At 41.7% G+C, this 12,994-nt stretch overlaps 1 protein-coding gene across 2 annotated transcripts; it reads left to right on the top strand.

Moving 5' to 3' along the window:
• The first annotated feature begins 2,235 nt into the window (after positions 1-2,235).
• On the top strand, positions 2,236-12,813 carry LOC124072411 (probable carboxypeptidase X1). Of its 2 annotated transcripts, XM_046413824.1 has the most exons (13): positions 2,236-2,627; positions 3,638-3,747; positions 4,771-4,910; positions 5,164-5,248; positions 6,199-6,349; positions 6,527-6,615; positions 6,772-6,895; positions 7,700-7,896; positions 8,980-9,159; positions 10,311-10,605; positions 11,230-11,369; positions 11,502-11,604; positions 11,903-12,813. In XM_046413824.1, exons 1-13 carry the CDS (start codon positions 2,309-2,311, stop codon positions 12,247-12,249), a joined length of 2,280 nt encoding a protein of 759 aa, XP_046269780.1. In that variant the 5' UTR covers positions 2,236-2,308; the 3' UTR covers positions 12,250-12,813. The 2 variants fall into 2 exon arrangements, with proteins under 2 accessions (XP_046269780.1, XP_046269781.1); XM_046413825.1 differs by lacking the exons at positions 2,236-2,627; positions 3,638-3,747 and having other exon boundaries at positions 4,788-4,915.
• The last annotated feature ends 181 nt before the right edge of the window (positions 12,814-12,994 follow it).

Consider the following 12,994-nt stretch of genomic DNA (forward strand, 5'->3'; position numbering starts at 1 on the left):
TTGTGTCTCTTTTTATTTTTTTTAAAGGCACAATCACTCACACTAAACTGGACTGGAGCAGCAGTTTAAATATTTCCACATAACTTTATGGCAGTGACTTCAGAGTTGAGCAGCAGACTCGGTGCTGAAGAGAAAATCAAACACTCTCAGAATCGGAATCAGAATCAGAATATTTTAAGATAAGATAAGATAAGACAAGACAAGACAGAACTTTATTAATCCCAAAGGAAATTCTTGTGCCAGAGATTGCTTAAAAGAGCACAAGAGTACTTTACTGATCTCTGGGGGAAATTGGGTAGAGAGTATAGCTGAGCCAAACCTGGAAACAGAAATACAGCAGCACCATTACAGCCATCTGGGAACAAGTTCCATAAAGCTCAGAGAGCGACTCCTTGTTTTCCTTAATTTGTTTCTTTCATTGCAACATCATTAGTTTTAGCAGACACTGACAACCAAATGAGTAAAGTTCATGACAGTAATACAACACAGATGTGTCGGTTTGCTGACAATCTTAAAATGTGTGGTTTGGATGATGAATACGGAATGATGTGTTCCTTGTAAGTGTTTGTCACATTTGGAATTAGCTGTTAGTTGTTGCCATAATAAATGTCAGCTTCTCTATAGAGTCCGATAGCTCACCGAAGATGGAGGACAGGAAGACCTCGATACACATGTATCTGGTTAACAGGGCCTCAAGTCAAGATCTGGGAACACAGCAAGCTGGAGACAACACTGCCTGAGTCACAGAGTACAGGAAGAGGTTTCCCAGAGACCTGGCACAGCAGAGGGAGGCGGAGGACAACATGAATCATGAATATTAAAGATCGTGTCCACACACAGAGTGCTGAGAGAAGATTTGCAGCTTTGGGGTGAAATGAAATGGCGGGAGCACGTTGGTATTAACCGGCAGGTCTGACAGCACAGGACAAATACATGATGTGTATTTTCATTCGTGTGTCTTTCAGAGCTATTATTATGGAGGATTATAGACAAATGCCAACCAAAAATAAGAATTACTCTGCACAGGGAGGATGAAACTTAACACTTAACAAAACTGAAATCGAAATAAGATTTATCTGGAGAAAGTCTCTGTACCTGATACACAAAAGTAACACTTTTCTGGCCAAAAAGGTCACTGGGATCCTGAGGCATCGTATACTGGCTGCTGCTCTGACACATTACAACAGTTGGCTGGAACAGCAGCAACAGGATGCACCTGCCAGTCGATATTTGCCTTTTTGAAGTGTGATCTAAAACGTCTAAAGATCCAAATACTAAGGAAAACCCTTGAAAGAGACCTTGATAATACACCAGTTTAAAGGTTTTCAAAGAGACCTGCTTAGAGGCGAAGGTGCCACATATGATAAGCTCACATCTCACAGGTTTTTTTGTGGTGAAACGACTCCTGTATATCAGCTGAGTTATCAGCCTCTAAAAGTGAAAACATGCCATCGTCTAAATTTAACTCTTTTGATCTGTGACCGAGTCATTACCTGTTTTTATCTCCAACTGACTCACAATTTTCTGAAAAACCAAATAGTAGAGCAGAAGTGGTTGTCAAACTGAGGGAATTGACAGCAGCTGTATAACACACAGCATATGAATGTATGGTAACCAACACGTTTATGAAAAGGCGATTAGATTCATCATCTGCTTAATTAAATGATTACATTATGATATAACACAATGGTCAAGTTGTTTTGTTCAGAAATGTGCTCAATAATAAATAAATTCACTTGACTTTGCAAGCATTTTTGTTTGTTTTTTGCTTTTTCTTCCCAGAACTGGAAGTCTTTCATATTTGCAAAGGCAGTAGCAGACCTACCACAGTGTAAAAGTAATAGAAGCAACAGTCCTGCATTCAAACATCTAGCTAAATAAATAAAACTTAACGTACCAAAAGTAAAAGTAGGGGCTGCATTGTGTATGTTGGCACATTTCAGAGTATATTATTGGATTAGCATTTTATATATATAAGTATTACTTCATCTGCGGGGTAGCTGGCTAGAAATTGCACAAAATGGAAAATATTCAGTAAAAGTACTTGACTAAATGTACTTGGTTGCATTATATAACAAATGGGTCACTGGTGCACACATTATATAAACTGCAATTAGCCTATGTCTTTTATGAATCCCATTTTTTCACTGGACTTCGCCTGGAATTTTGGGAGGGAGGGTGAGGAAGGGGAGGTGGGATTGAGGAGAAGGAGGAGGGATGTGGATGGAGGTCTGGCTCCGTCAAATGCACTTAAACTGCTCGGGGACCTTTTTTCCCCCCCACTCTGCAGTAGCAAACAAAGAGGAACATGGAAAAGTCATTGTGCTTGTTGGCTGCAGTGATTTTTCTGGGAGGATTTTTAGACGCAGCACTGATAGACGATGCGTCGACTGAGACTTATTCATTACTGAACTACACGACGACTACAGCTGAGTCTGTCACGGTGGAGCTGCAGGACCACAGCAGACACCAACCGACTCCAACGAAAGCTGAAACCACAATACCAACCAGTACTGTCAGAGGCAAAGAGCGGGGCACCGAAAGACTCAGCAAAGACAGCGAAGAAGACAGCAGCAATACAGAAGAGACAGATGACAGCAAGACAGAAAACGAGAAAACAAAGCTTGGTAGGACAAAAAAGTGGAGATCCCACATGATTTTACATGAAGCTGTGATTTCAAGCTGATTGAACCTCACTGTTATTGTTAATTAAGGAAGCAGTTAAGGGTAATTAATTAATGATGCCTTCAGGGACCGGCTGAGTTCCTGACTTCTCCTCTACTGCAAAGAAAATCTTGCTTAATTAAAAGTGCAGAAGGACCTGTATCAAAATAAAGTACTGTGTAAAAGTACTCATTATGCCTAAATTCAGAATTATTGGATTCTAATCATCACCTTTGTATTAATAATATGAATCTGTAAATTAAGTTAACCTCAGTGATTGAAGTGGACATACAAGGTAACATAAAATGGAAATAATAAAGAATGTACAGTGCTTGAGTAAATGTACTTAGTTATTTTGTACCACTGTCTGACTAACATCAGCTCAGCCTTTGAAGATCATTGGACTATCATCTAATCAACAGCTCATGTATTCATTTCAGCCGTACAGAGGTTCAAACTAATTAAACACCCGTTAAATTTATTCTTTAATCAAATGTTATGTTGCAGTGGAAAAAGAAAAAAGAAAACATCCTTTGACCTAAAGAGAACAAACAAAGCTGTTTTGCTCTGCCAGTACTCTTAGTGATTGTGAGTAATGGCATTGTTACTGCCCGTTCCCAAAGCCATAAAATGGCCTGCAGCTGGAACTCTGTTCTCTTCGCTCTGCTGGATGTTTCACTCTCTTCGCTCTCAACTTTGTCTCAAATTACATTCAAACCCTCCAAAGATTCCCTGATCTGCAGTTTCCTTTGGAGAGGGCCTCCAGACTTCCACCCAACTCCCCCTAGATGATTAGAGATATTCCACATAACTGCTTGGAGCTCTTATTACATCAGCCATGTAACTGCTTACTCAGAGAAACTAGAAAGGGGATTTTTTTTTAACCAGTCAGCATTCTGTCCTCCTCATCTCTGGACAAGTACAGACACAAACCCCGAGAAGATTTTCATCTCCTGGTTTGTTTTCCTTTCAGAGTGTCCTCCCCTCGGCCTGGAGTCCCTGCGAGTCGATGACAGCCAGATGCAAGCTTCTTCCTACCAGCGAATGGGTCTGGGTCCTCACAGGGGGAGACTGAATATCCAGGTTGGTCCAGATCTGAATCAGACTTCAAACACAAAGTGCAGTCTTCTCATAGACATTCAGAGAGATAAAAGAGCAGGAAACAGGAACTCGTAAAGGGAGAGTGTAGGCAGAAGATGTGGCATATGACTCCACTTGATTCTACTGAGGCCTCGGAGTCACTGATCCCACTGAGGTCTGGAAGATGATCAAAAATAAATGTTACAAATCAGGAACGTTATAGCAGGGCTCCCACAAATAATTATTTTTTGATTTATCTGCTGAATAATTTGTCCATTAACTGTTTGAAAATGTTCTCAAGCACTAAACACAAAGTATAACCAGCACTGGTCAATGGCAGTCAGTTGGCGGTCAATCTGGCCATAAAAAAAATCACCTGATGATGACGCTAGAGGATCACCACAGATGTTACGGTTCATCCTCAGGGAGACGTGAATGTGCTAATTAATCTAATTTCATAGCAGTCCACCCAGCATTCGTCACAACTTTTCACTTAAAAACACATATTTCAAAATTTCAATCTGCTGGTCGTGCAAGTGTTGAAAAGACCACCAAAGTTATTAGGATTCATCCTCTGAGGACCATGAATATCTGTATTGTATAATATCAAACCAATCCATCGAAAGAGGTAGCGTTGATCAACTAACTGATTAATAGACAAATTGTTTCAGTCAAGTTTCATTCTGTCCTTTTATGGACTATAAATGAAAACTGATTGGTTGCACTCTCCGTCTCTTTTATCCTCGGTTTTTATTGGCGTGTAAACGTACCACTACAATAAAACCTCAGTGACTGGATTTGCAGTATAAGAGCCTGTAGAGTGGAGTACTGTATCATACAGAGCCTGCAGCGCTACTCACCACCACAGCCATCTCCCCCATGTTCTGCAGTCTGCAGTCTGAAAGCAATTATTTTACAATCAGGGTCAACACGAAAAAAAAAAACACTTGTGCAATGCTTCAGAGTGTCTTTTTTAATGGATTCTGCAGCTGAACAAAAACACCTCTGTGTAACATGTGTTTTTAGTCAGGCATTGAGGATGGGGATCTGTACGATGGAGCCTGGTGTGCCGAGTATAAGGACCAGCACCAGTGGCTCGAGGTGGACGCCATTCACCTCACCCGGTTCACTGGAGTCATCCTGCAGGGCCGAAACTCCATCTGGAGGTCAGGTAGTATCAGGATTAAAATCTGAAGGTTTTCTGTACCAAAATGAAATATAAAACTGCCAACAAGAAAATGGCTGGTTACATAATTCATTTGTTGACAAGATGATTTCATGTTTAGGCTACGGATTGGACCTACTGAGCAGTGAAACATAGGCATATGATATTTTGGAAATGCGCTTCTGTTTTAATGTATTTTTTCACTGCATTGAAGTGTACTAAAAAAATTCTTGCCCTTTTGGTCTTCATTATAGTTGGGACTGGGTCCAAACCTACAAAGTCCAGCTGAGTAATGACTCCGTAAACTGGAAGACCTGCATGAATGGGACAGAAGAAGCAGTAAGAACCACTTTTTGTTTTCTCAGATATGAGGAATGTACCTACAGTGACCCGTGTACCTCACGCCGATGGAAAACAGATTTTTAAACATTTGTGCCAAAGTGAAATGTATTCTGTGAACAAAAAAGTGAACAGAATAAGAGAGAACTCAAAGTCAGAACAAATAAAGAACGAAGAAAGAAATTCCAGTTTATCGTATGCCTGTTGCCAAATTGTGCCTCTAAAATGACAGAATACAAAGAAATGTTAGGTTTGATGTAGCCTGCACCTCAAACTAAAGGTTTTCTCTTTGACACTGTCTGTTTGATTTTTGAAAGCCTGATCTCCGACCAAGAAGTTGGGGGCAAAACAAAAATTCTTTGTCCTGTTTTTTAGGTTTTCCCCTCTGCCACAAAGGTTATGTTTCAGTCCTGCTTGTTTGTCTGTTCCGTTAATATCTTGCAGACGTAACAGATTTCAGTCAATTGATTAGCTTCGGTGCAGATTCAGGGCATTTGTGGCGCCTTTTCACTCTTTCACTATGAGCTGTATTAAATGATTCTTTCCCATTGTGAGTATTTTGGTCTTCAACTTTGAGACTGCACTTAGGCACAGTGGTGCTTTGAGCTTAATGCTAGCAGGGGAATGCTAACATGCCTTCAGTGACAATGCTAACTTGTTGATGTTTAGCAGGTATATCATGTTTATCATTGTAGTTTAGTTTGTTAGCGTGCAAACATTTGCTAATTAGCGTGTCTGCAAAATACTCTGTGCAAATCCATCCAAAAGTTATTGAAATATTTCAGTCTGGACCAAAATGGTGGACCAAACGTTCGACATATCATAACACCTAATTCTTGTTCTCCAGCTGTGGTGCGGTGGTCCACTCTGTCTATGTGCTTTCTAGGTTTACATGTAAATGTCCACTTTTGCATGTTCAGGCCTAAGTGATGTCACACTGAATTATACAGATCTTTGAAGGAAACCGAAATACAGAGACTCCGGTGCTCGGACTCCTTCCTGTTCCCACCGTCGCCCGTTTCATCCGCATCAATCCTCAGACCTGGTACTCCAACGGCACCATCTGCCTCAGGGCTGAGATACTCGGCTGTCGTGTTAATGGTAGGCAATACACTGTGGAGCAACAGAGTATGTAGCTTATGGTAACAATGATTCATCTGATTGGTTGACCTTCAGAACAAGCTGTCCACCATGATTAATATCATTAAAATGTTTGTCCTTTTTAAAAGGCCAAGTGGTCAGTCAACAAAAGGAAGTTACTCTTCTCTTTTCTCGTAGATCCAACTGACATGTACTCCTCAGAGCGAGAACCAGGATCAAAGGACGCTTTGGACTTCAGACACCACAACTACAAAGAGATGAGAAAGGTCAGAGAGGGATGAACCGCTGTGAGACCACACATGCGTGATGAGTAACTTTGGCTTCCCTAAAGCGAATTCCAGATTTCGCTCTTAACAGTTTGCAGATTTACTCAGAGTTCAGATTTAACCCTTTAAAGATTTCGTGTCCTCTTTACCCTGAAGCTCATGAAGTCTGTGACAGAGGAATGCCCAGACATCACTCACATCTACACCATCGGGAAGAGCTACATGGGCCTCAAACTGTATGTCATGGTGATCTCAGATAACCCCAGCAAACATGAACTAGGTAAGAGAGTTGAGTTGAATCTTAAAGTCTCTTGACCAGAATTCATCCTTTTCCTCATATTACCGTGAGTTTAGCTCAGGGGCCCAGTTCAACATCCTCCAGTGTTTATACAGGCTTTTCTCTGTAGGGGAGGTTGGGGCGTCTTGTAGAGAAAGCCTCTCTTGTGTAAACAAACTGATAACATGCTGAAAACAGATACAGCACTCTATCCACCAAACAAAACATATTTCTTTATGATCTTGTCTTCAGATGCAGGGTTCTGCAGCCACTCTACATCTGCCAAAAAATTCAAATAAATGGAGCACAGCTTTTCTTTCCTTCTCCTCAGACAAATGGCATAAACACATTTCCAAACTGCTTCACTCACAGGGAGGATTAATGGAAATTTGGGTTATTTGCAGTGTGAACTGCTGATTTAGATTTACAGTGGTTTCATGGTCAAGTGAACACTGGTACAAAATCCAATAGGAACAGGGGGCAGGCACATTCCCTTATTTTTGAGTTACAAGAAGTGCTGGTATATCAAGTGCAGATTTTGGCTTTTAGCTTTAGGAATGTCTGCCATCAAGTCTGGCCAATCTGTGTATGATTATTGGCAAAGTGCTGTGTGCCAGCGTCACACTGTTGCCTAACACAGTACAAAGGCCTGAAAGTTTTAGTGGAGAGACTGAATATGTTCCTGTTGTGCCTCTGGGCTTTAACTTTGACCTACTTCATCTTTAGGGTACCTGTTACTCCAAGACAAATGCCTCCACATTTATTCTGTGACAAGGTAAGCCACTGTCTGAATGCTCCTCTTGCCAGGCGAGCCAGAGTTTCGCTACGTGGCGGGGATGCACGGGAATGAAGCTCTTGGCCGAGAACTGGTGCTCAACCTCATGCAGTACTTATGTCGAGAATACAAGAAGGGAAACCAGCGTGTCGTTCGGCTGGTGACTGAGACGCGAATCCACCTCCTGCCCTCCATGAACCCTGATGGTTATGAAGACGCTTATAAGAAGGTGGGTGAAGTTCACGTGGCCTTGTGTGGAGTTAAGAGACATATATCTTTCGTGTATTTTGTGTTAAAGGAGGAGTAAGGACACATCTACTCCCTTTGTATTTCTGCATTTTCAGGGTTGAACCGCCAATTGGTTTTGGCCTTGTGTCAAATTTTTCTACAGTTTAGAGTAGGAGTGCGCAAGAACAATTTATCTGTTTCTGTTCAACCAACCAACAGTTCTCGGAATGGACAGGTCTTAAACTGGACGTGGGTGGTGCTTAAATCTGAACTGGTGGGTCTTAAACTGGACGTGGGTGGTGCTTAAATCTGAACTGGTGGGTCTTAAACTGGAAATTTAATCCAGTTAGTTAGTTAATCAGAACTTCCTAAATTGATTACTCGTTATTTATTCGAAAACTATTAACGGAATAGCCTCAAATTTGAGCTTCAGATGAATGTTTTTGAATCACAAGATAAAGAGAATCATTTTGGTTTTTTTTATAAACTTGAATGAATAAACTTAGGTCAGCCATCCGATGAGAACACATTTTACTCCAGTGATACTTGAGAAGTGCGTTATTTCATTTCGGATGAGTACTTGTTCAGCTCTGGTTTGGAGGAATGGGGGATAATAAAAATAAAAACATAAAAATTTGAAAAGCCCTACTCCTTCCAATCAGGCCAGTCTATTAATAGTTAGAAATGTAAACTCATCTCAGACATGACTGTTCTGATTTTGATGAACATGTCGGAGTTGCCAATTTTTGCACACTGTTGTGGCAATTCTTTAATTTATGTTTATCCTGTTGAAAAGGGAAGTTCAGGGTGGGATCAGTTTAATCCAGTAAAGTGACGGAACATCAGTTAAGGAGGAAAGTTAAATTGCATAGTAGAAGCAGAGGCAAGCTGAAGCTGAAATCCTCATTTCATCGAGTCTTTAACAAAACCTCCTCCCAGCCTGATGGAAAACTGTAGCCAAGACAAAAAACTGAAAGAGCGATATGTGGGGTCTGGTATGATTCCAGCTTCCTGTCCTCCTCTGCACCACATAGCGGGCCTTTGTACTTACTGATTCTGTTTCTGATTGGCTGATCCCCTGCAGGGCTCAGAACTTGCTGGCTGGGCTGATGGACGATACAGCTTTGAAGGAATCGACCTGAATCATAACTTTCCAGACCTGAACAACATCATGTGGGACGCTCAAGAGACGGCAGCAGATCAGTCTAAAGTCTCCAACCATTACATCCCCATCCCAGAGTACTACACCAAAGAAGATGCAATGGTAAGTACATGTAGCTGTCCTGTAAATTGAACAGTTTAATGATCAATAGGAACTTTTGGGAAAAAATTAGGAATTTAGCTTGAGCCACTATTTGTAGGATTTGAAAAAAAAAAAGTTTCTTTGGCGCCATCTGGTTGTATTATCAACAATGACACTGTGTAGGACGGCAATGCAGGTCGGGAAGGAAACAAGAATTACATAACTTTCCTGTATAAAAGCAATAAACAGATTTCACTGAATGATAAAAGAGCAAAAGCCTGATGCTGCAAATATTAGCAGTTAATAAACATGCTGTGTGCACTTCAGAGAAGAGATTTTAATGAACTACAGATTGCTGCCTTAATGGACCAACGTTTGCTGCAATAAAGGGCGACATGTCTTGCTTCTTACAGTAGGGCTCCAGTTTATGAGGGCATAAATGTGGGTCACACTGAAACCGCTTTTCAGAGGTTGTCTGTGGACAGTTTGAGAAGAGGAAAATAATGTTTCCACTGCATGCAAGCTTCAGATCAGGAAGTCATTTCAGAGCCAAAAGTACCGTGGTTTTCCTGGAAGCCTGAACATTGTCACTCAATGTTTGGTTTCTTTGTTAAAGGCAAACACATGTTGAAATGTTGAAATGCACACATACAGTAAAAAGATCAAACTGCATTTCTAGCTCGTAGATGGAAAGAAGAAGGTCACTTCTTGTTCAGAGATCTCTGAACAAAGAGAAACAGAAACCACGACTATAGAAACTGAAATCAATAGAAAAATTCAAGTAGAAGAATTCTGGGAAGAAAAATGACCATAAAACCGCAAGTTAGAGGTCACATATCATGTAAAACAGATGATTTGGAATTGTAAGTTAACTTTAAAAGCCCAATTTAAATTTAAAAGCAATTGACTGGCGACCAGTCCAGGGTGAACCCTAAAGCAGCTGGGATAGGCTCCAGCTCCCCCACAACCCTGATGGATAAGCGGTATAGAAAATGGATGGATGGATGGAAGTTAACTTTAAATAAATTATATATCAATTACATTTTAATTAATGAAATTAAAATTTGGATTATATTAGTTTTAAAGTAGATATAATTCTTCCCCATAAATCAGTGCCTTAAAAAGTGACGTAACAAAGCAAGCTAATCCACTTTAACGTCCATCCCTGCCAGGTTGCCCCGGAGACTCGTGCCGTCATCAGCTGGATGCAGGACATTCCCTTCGTGCTCAGTGCGAACCTCCACGGGGGAGAACTGGTGGTCACGTATCCCTTCGACTGCACCCGTGACTGGGCTCCTCAGGAAGACACCCCCACGGCAGACAACGCTTTCTTCCGCTGGCTGGCCACCGTCTACGCCTCGACTAACCTGGTGATGGCCAACCCTGACCGCCGCATCTGCCATTACGAGGACTTCCAGTCGCACAACAACATCATCAACGGAGGAGCCTGGCACACCGTCCCTGGCAGTGAGTCATCTGAGTGAGGATGAAAGAGAAGATTTAGTTCATAAATGCTGTGCTGTGCTTTTGGAGAGGATGTTATCTGTTTTGGTGAATGATAACCCTTGAAAAAACAAGAACCCTTGAACAAACATCCTGACACCAACCTCTTAATTTGAACAAGAGCCTCTTGAATTGCTTCAGTTTTTCTTTGCAAGCTTAGAAGAAGGCCTCTTAAATGATCAAGTGTTTAAACCCTTAAGTTATGCGTTGCCAAATGGGATTTATAACCTTTTATAGGCATAGTTTTGGTCTGCTGGGAATCAACTTTAATTGTTTTCCCCTTAAATGTTCTAATTCTATCAACATTTCATCATAATGTTTATTTGAAACACTGATCTAATGTACTATTTTGTCTGACAAAAGTTTCTAGTTGGGTTGCGAGTTGTATTTTAACTGTAATGACATTCTGTCTGTGAATGTTTCATTTTGTGTTTCAGTCCCATTTTATCTTTCACTTCCTTTCCTGCAACTTAACTTTTTTCCTTCTTTCTGTGAACTGATCTCACCTCCCAGTCAATGTTCACTTCCTGAAACATTTTCTTTTTGTCTTCCTGTCTTCCTTATGCACACGGTTTGCCTTTTCTGCAGGTATGAACGACTTCAGCTACCTGCACACCAACTGCTTTGAGGTGACGGTGGAGTTGTCCTGTGACAAGTTCCCTCATGCCAGTGAGCTGCCCATCGAGTGGGAGAACAACAAGGAGTCTCTGCTGGTTTACATGGAGCAGGTCAGTCTGCACCGACAGCGTCCATCTGTTCAGAGAAAATCCTACTGGCCATCGGCTGCCCAGAATTTCTTCTTGTTTCTGCTTTAATTTCCTCTCTGGAGCCTCACAGTGCAGCATTTTCTCCTCACTCAGGTTCACAGAGGCATCAAGGGTGTGGTCAGAGACAAGCAGACCAAACAAGGAATAGCAGATGCTATAATCAAGGTGGAGGACCACAACCATGACATCCGATCAGGTTGGCCACTCGACTGTTTGGTTCTCCTCTGTAATGACCAGGGTGCTAATGCACATAACAACAGCATTAGATAAAAGCAATTTTAGCATATTAATTTCTTGCTGGTGTAGTTGGAAGGCTGTAGTAGTAGTAGTAGTACGCAGTAGTAGTTGTGTAGTATTTCTTCACCCTCCTCTTTGGTTTTCTGTTGGAGGAAACTGAGAGAGTCACATCAGGTGGTAATAATAAATAAATATAATAATAACTGTGTGTTTGTTTTGGTCATCATTTCCATATGTCTCCATTTCTGTTCCTCCAGCTGCTGACGGGGACTACTGGCGTCTACTGAACCCAGGCGAGTACCAGGTGGTGGTCTGGGCCGAGGGTTACTTCCCGTCCATGCGTCGGTGCCACGTTGGAATGGAGCCATGTCCCACCATCTGTGACTTCACTCTCACCAAAACACCCATTCAGAGGTTGAAGGAGATCCGGGCCAAAGGAGGCAAGATCCCCCAGGACCTTCAGCTGCGTCTTCGCGCTCTGAGGCTCCGCAAGCTTCGCGCCAGCACCAAGGCCATCAACCGCCGCAGGGAGAGCCAGCGGGAGCGGCAAGAACAGCTGCTGCAGGCGAGGAGAGCTCGGTCCTCTGGAGCCCGGAGAGCGTGAGGACGGACGGGACGAGAGGTTGGAGAAGCCTCATAGAATAAGTTCCTTTCAAACAGAGAAAATTCGCCTGTGGGAAGAGTGACGCATTCCTATGAGTAATCACCAACAGGGCTCTATTAAAGGGTCAGTTCCCCCAGAATTCAACAGCAACGTGTTCGGGTGTACTGACCCTTTAAGGCAGGTTAAACCATGACAGTCACACTCTCCCAGAAGTAGACAGGATACTTAAAAAAGCAGGGTTTTTACACAAAAACAAACACACAAACTGAATCCCTTTTAAAATGTTACACAGACGTGGAACTTTTTGAAGGATACTGAACGCTGACACATTTATAGACAGGCAATCACTCTAGTAGTTTTGATAAACTGTTTTATTCTGCATTATAGCTGATAATGCTGTAGTGTTTGTGGCTTATCTGTATGACGACTGAGTTGAGAATTTAACTGTCAGCTGGTCTGATATGTTGACATGTATTTTCTAACACTGTGTCTGTTATTGTTTGACCAAAGTCCAACAGGACCATAAAATCTCTAATAAATGTTACTTAATTGTGTTATCTGTAATCTAACATCAAAATCTGAACTAAAGGTGAAGTTAAACTAGTATGTGATTCTTCCCCCTCATGCTGTCTGATTAGTTTAGGTTCAAGGAGCTGAGGAGAAATCAAAGGTTAGAAAAAATCTGGCAAAAAATGTTTCCTTCTTCTGAATTTGTTAATCATCTCACAAACCCTTGGTGGGTCAG

Source organism: Scatophagus argus, chromosome 15 (genome assembly GCF_020382885.2).
Source record: "Scatophagus argus isolate fScaArg1 chromosome 15, fScaArg1.pri, whole genome shotgun sequence".
NCBI classification, from domain to species: domain Eukaryota; kingdom Metazoa; phylum Chordata; class Actinopteri; family Scatophagidae; genus Scatophagus; species Scatophagus argus.

Bases quoted from the DNA above. Each gene is read 5' to 3' on its own strand.
- LOC124072411 (XM_046413824.1), top strand. From the start codon at position 2,309: ATGGAAAAGTCATTGTGCTTGTTGGCTGCAGTGATTTTTCTGGGAGGA. The intron at 9,160-10,310 runs GTAAGTACATGT...CATCCCTGCCAG, and splicing joins ACACCAAAGAAGATGCAATG to GTTGCCCCGGAGACTCGTGC. The intron at 10,606-11,229 runs GTGAGTCATCTG...CCTTTTCTGCAG, and splicing joins CTGGCACACCGTCCCTGGCA to GTATGAACGACTTCAGCTAC.